Below are 5,981 nucleotides of genomic sequence, written 5' to 3'. Positions count from 1 at the left end.
TTTGTGCAATCTCTTTGTTCTTCTTATAATGAAGTTTCATCCGTACAGATCATTAATAAACAATGATAGAAACGTTTTTTTTTAATGTCAAAAACCAAAATTACCAAAAAGAGTAGAAGCACTGTTTTGAAAACCGGACCGGTCGGTTCAACCGGTTCAACCGAGTATCACTGTCTAGCCCGGTTCAATCTACACCGGTTGAACCGCTATTAGTGAACCGGCCGAAATCGTTGAACCGTTTGAACTGGACCGACTGAAAACCGGAAAAAACCGCCAATTTTTTTTTAAAATTAAATCAAACGACGTCGTTTGTTAAACGAGCCAATTCGAACTCGTGTATTGTTGAGATCGACTCGAACTTGAAAACTTTAAAAGTAAACTCAACTCGACTCAAACTCACGAGTTAAAAATTATCAAGTTCAACTCGAACTCGAAATATAATATTGAAACTTGAACTCGAAAAGATTTGAACTCAAAAAAAAATTTAGAAGCTCGATTGAAGCCTAAAATTCGAGCTTGATTGAAGTAAAAGAATAGTTCACTCAATGCTCACCAAAAGGCTCCATGATTTTGAATGTCAAATTATCTCTATTATTTATAGAAGTTAGTTGGGATGATCTTCTATGTTTCTTAGCCATGTGAGATTGTTTTGTTCTCATATTTTTACTATTTAGACTTTTGAGATGTTCTTCTATGTTTCTTAGCCATGTGAGATTGTTTTTTTTAAAAAAAATTAAACCAAACAATATCATTTTGTTATGATTTTTTTAGTCCCAATTTTGTTTTTTAATTATAGTTATATAATTATATTTATTATTTAATATGTTTTACGTTAAATATTATGTTATAGTTAATTTGAATCATTTTGTTTCACTTGATTTTATGGTTTTTAACTTATATATGTTATGATTTGCTTTGAATATGCCTTGTGATATAAAATATTATTTTTTATTAAATATTTTTTTTATTTTTATTTAATTTTTTAAATAATTATGACGTCGTCAAGTTCTTCCGACCAGTCGGATCGATTTAACCGGTCGAAAGAATCAGTGAACCGATAGCATGACCGGTTCGTTAATCGATCTAGTTCTGAAAACCATGAGTAGAAGTATCAGATAAGCTAAGAAGTTGTTCCAAGTAATCAGCTCCTAAATCCTCAAAACCCACCATGTTTTCTCTCTTCACCTTCTTCTTCACTACCCCTCCCTTGTTCTTCAAGGAGTGTCTTTTCTTCATTGCCAAAATAGGCGAACACCCTTCTTCGAATCCATAGTTCATTTCTTCAAGCGACCGATACACTTTGTCCATCGGGAAATTAAGTATAGCCATGGAACCTCGCATTGTCAATGCAGCTCGATCATAGGCTAAAGCAGCTGCCTCGGCAGTATCAAATGTTCCGAGCCAAACCCTCACTCCTTTCCTCGTCGAATCCCTTATCTCCGCCGCGTATTTCCCCCAAGGCCTCTTCCTAACTCCTCTGTATGAGATTTTGGCTTCGTTATTAGCTTTTGAGCTCACTTCATCGTCTCTAGGGTTTGTTTCAGAGGACCTTTCTGGGGCTGCTTGGTTTAGAACTCCTAGGAGAAGCATCTCTTGAGAGTCGTTTTCATTGAAAGGAAGGGATTGATTGAATGTTTCCAGTGACAAGTTTTCTTGAGAAACAAAGGAAGAAGATGATTGAGGAGAGAATTGAGAATATGGGTATTGGAAATATGAAGAATCCATTGAATATGGTGAGTTCATAGGAGAAACATTTTGAAGGCTTAGTGGATGTATATATATATGTGGGGAAGAGGGTGATGACAAGGCTACAAAGGGGTGAAATTAGAAGGATGCAAAATGCAAGGGAGGGTTGAAACAACATTATTGGAGCAGATGGGACAAGGGCATGGCGGCCGGTCAAAGGGAAGTTTTCAATAAAAGTGACGTCAGATTGATGATATCATCAATAGGAAAGGGACCTTTGCCAACTTGGCATTAGGAGCTAAGGTACAACACATTTATAGTGCCCGTAGAAGGAAGGATCAAGATACAGATGATGAATCTGAATGTTGTACAACATGTCAATAATGTCAAAACATGTTGAAAAAGTGACCAACTTTGGTTTCTTTGGATTAATGCAATTTATTCGCCCAAAATAGTTAGTTGGTAACAATTGGATCGAATACAAAAAGTTCAAGTTAGTTAAATATATAAACAATATTTCATTGTTTACATTTTTTAAGTTAAATTTATAAATTTAAATTAAATAAATATATTCAAGTATTTTTTAAAAAAAAAATTTAAATCAATTCAAATATTAATCGCTAATAATCGTATCAAACTGCATATCACCACACATCTAGGATTTTTCAACTAATTAAGTTAAATTTTGTGGGAGGAAATCAATGCAATCTATAGCATGATTGGTGTTATTTAGAGTGTCCTACAATACTAAAACAAAAGTGGTCCTTGCATTAATTGATCAATTGGATAGGTCTAAATCATTGTCACATTGCTTGCTTTTGGCACGATCTGAGGACATAGATTATCAATAATTTTATTATTATTTATCCAAAAAAATAATACATTTATTATTTTCGGGGATATTCAAAAACTTGAAGGGGCCATTGATCATATCTTACACTTAAATTTATCATCTCATCACAAATTATCTTATCAATGCATCGAAATATCACACTTCTTAAGTTGCACGATTAATTTCTTCTTTTCCAACTCAATTTTATTCAGTCAAAATTGAAAGTGTTCTACAATTATTACTTAGGTTTTAGTTTAAAGATGAACTTAAAACACCATTTTTTTTTATTTTTTTAAAAATTGTATCATATAAAAAATATATAATATTATAATTTATGCATATCAATCATCAATATATTCGTACTTTATAAAATGAGAATTTTTATTTAGGTTCATATTTTATAAAACTTAAAATTTATATAAAATAACAATTACAAAAAACACATTAAATTATGTATAGATGTTATCCTTCTTTATTTTAAATTCGATTCAGTATTACAATTCTCATGCAAAAGGTTAAAGAAAGAAAGAAAAAAAGTGCATATTTTATAAAACTTAAATGCATGTAGTGGGAATGTGCATGAACCTCCAAGTTTGACATTGAAAACTAAAGGAGATTTTAATTAGAGTTCTGTCAAATCGACCCTCCCATATTTAGCTGAAAACTTTAAATAAAATTTGTATTCAAAACGAAAATTGACGGATTGTTACTTACGACTTTGACACTAAGGTTGCGTTTAACATTAGGGTTGGATCTTAGACTGATCCGGGTGCAAGGTTTGAATTATACCTATACTGTGAGGTGCTGGGCCTGAGTTTTAGGCCCTATTCAGGTTTAGAAGTATGGGCTGGATATTTTGATCCCCGAGTTAACCCGAACAAAAATGGATTGTTCACAGTCAGAGGTCTAGTCGACACAATCCGTTGATATAGTTTAGATGACGATACAGGTTCATTGAAAGTGATGAACTAGTGGACAACGATTAGGTGATTTGAAGAGATTTAGATACTTCGTGCAATGATAAGGAACAATCGACCAGTGAAGGTCCAACAACAAAAGACATAGACAGTGATGATTAATTAGGCAGTGCATGTTCATCGATGACTATGAACCAATGGGTGATTTGAAGCTTAGATATTATGAATTAGGAGTTAAGGATAAATGAATTTATATTTTTTTTTGGAATTTAGGGAATTTAACTTTTTTTTATATAAAATTAAGGATTTTTAAGTTTTCTAAAAATAAAATCCATGCCATAAATCAAAGTATAAGGATTTATTTGGAATACGAATAAAGATTAAGAGTTTATTTACATATCAATTGAAGTTGACGGAATTATTTAGGCGCATTAATAAATGTCCAACGATTTATTCAAATAAAGTTAATTTATTTTTTAAAAAAAAAGAGTATTCATTTGAACAGAAACTAAAGATGAAACTGATTCTATATAGTTTGTTGAATCACAATTCTTTCGCGTGATCAAACAAATCACAAAATAATAATGAAATGAGCGAGTTCTTTAAGGAAATCGAGAAATAAAATTTATAATGTTGAATTATTGAATTGAATGCATTTCTTTAATGAATAAAATAATATGAAGATGTGATCCTGCTATCGTCTTAGGGCTAACATTCTGGAGATTTCAATCAAACATCTTGAAAATACCTCCAAGTATTTGGAAGTTAGAAAGGTTCACAAAAATGGTCAAAGATTTACCATTTGAGTAAGAGGTCAATTGCGAGTTCCAATGGATCAATCATTATGAAAAAAATATTAATTGTCTTTTGAAGCATATGAAGTAATTAGGCTAAAATTTGGAGAAGGATGAGGTTGAGCTCTAGGCTTTTTTAGTATGAGATATACACAAGATTTTTTTTAAGGGATGAAGTTTTAAAATTTTAGGAGGAGACAAAGTTATAAAATTCTAGGAAGCAAAAATATGTTATTAATGTAAAGAAAAAAATTCTAAAATATATTATAGTTTAAAATTTTTGTTGGTGACCCTATATGCCCTGTCTCGGTCCATGGCTCCATGTCATAGTTTTATTTAGTGCTAACTTAAATAACATTTAAAAAAAATCATTTAAATTTTGTGTGTGTTACCGTATAGATGCTTTGAATGGAAGAGATGTTTGATCCTTTTGTAATGGATCTTCTAATTATTTTTATCAAATTATATGTTGAATCCTTTATCTTTATATAATATATAAAATTTTACCCAGCAAAAAAATAAAATCAAGGATTCACCTCTTATTGTCTTTCCATCCATGACAGCATGTGGTTATTACCCTTGAACATAAAAATGTTTGATAAGAGAAGGATATTGTACGTGTGAAATCATAAATGTGTGGTGGGGGAAGTTGATGTCAAGGCATTTTGTCTTCGATAGAAGAAAACTTTAGGCTGTCTTCCTTGACTCAATCTTTTGAAAGTCAAGGCCCAACTGCATCGTCTGCGTATGCATGCATGCTTGATTTTTATGGACCATCCCCCAGCCGACACACCTATCCACATTGTTTCAAACCTGTCTAATCCTGCTTTTATTTTTTCACATCTGGCTTATCTTTCTTTTATATATATATATATATGTTGTATTTAAATTACTTATAATACTATCCACTATCGGTTTATTTAACGATATAAGAAACGAAATAAATTAAATTAAAAATATAGCATTCATAATGAAACTAATTTACAAAATGTGTCTAAATAAAATTAATGATTTACAAAACTAATTTTATTTATGATGTTATATTATAATCACCTTAGATTATTTAAAAATAATAAATTAAAATGTGTCTAAATACAATTAATCATTTAAAAAATTAAGAATTTAAATATTATAATTTGTATTTAAAAGAAGTTGCGAAATAAAACTAATTTATATAATAATAGTTACGGTCATCTTATGTTAAAAGAAATGTAACATCATTTCCTTTTCTAAATTAAATTCCGAAGGAATCATAGAATATATATATATATATATATTAGATAAAATTTTATTACGTAATATAAAACTCTTTTAATTTTATATAAATTTTAGATTGTTGAATAAGTAAAAATAGATAATTAAAATCGATTATAGAAAGTGAAAAAATATTTATTAGATGAACATAAAAAATTAATCTTAATAATCTATTTTCATTATTCAACAATTCTAAATTCAAATAAAATTAAAATAATTTTACATTTTATACGTAGATCTGAAATATATATATATATATATAATATTGAGTAGTAACTGTCTGCACTCCACCGCCCTTCACTAAAACTAGACGTCAAAGTAACACAAGCGAGGAAATAATATCGCGCTGCCTCTTTCTTGTCATTACTATATATATTACCCAATTCCCTTGGCTTATATCATTGCCTGATATTGTCGTTTCAATTTTGATTTTGGACATCAATTAAACAATTATTATATTTCTATAAAATTATATTTAAAATGATAACGATAAAAATA

The 5,981-nt window shown here is 29.9% G+C and overlaps 1 protein-coding gene across 1 annotated transcript; it reads right to left on the bottom strand.

The window, feature by feature from the left end:
* Nucleotides 1-1,083: 1,083 nt before the first annotated feature.
* LOC120117844 (ethylene-response factor C3-like) lies at nucleotides 1,084-1,727 on the bottom strand. The gene is made up of 2 exons (XM_039138038.1): nucleotides 1,698-1,727; nucleotides 1,084-1,661 (listed from the first exon to the last, which is right to left on the bottom strand). Exons 1-2 carry the CDS (start codon nucleotides 1,723-1,725, stop codon nucleotides 1,084-1,086), a joined length of 606 nt encoding a protein of 201 aa, XP_038993969.1. The 5' UTR covers nucleotides 1,726-1,727.
* Between the last annotated feature and the right edge of the window lie 4,254 nt (nucleotides 1,728-5,981).

This window comes from Hibiscus syriacus, unplaced genomic scaffold, assembly GCF_006381635.1.
Source record: "Hibiscus syriacus cultivar Baekdansim isolate YM2019G1 unplaced genomic scaffold, ASM638163v2 tig00110321_pilon, whole genome shotgun sequence".
In the NCBI taxonomy this organism is placed as follows: Eukaryota; Viridiplantae; Streptophyta; class Magnoliopsida; order Malvales; family Malvaceae; genus Hibiscus; species Hibiscus syriacus.
The sequence above is the reverse complement of the archived record's forward strand: the minus strand, read 5'-3'. Positions and strand labels throughout refer to the sequence as shown.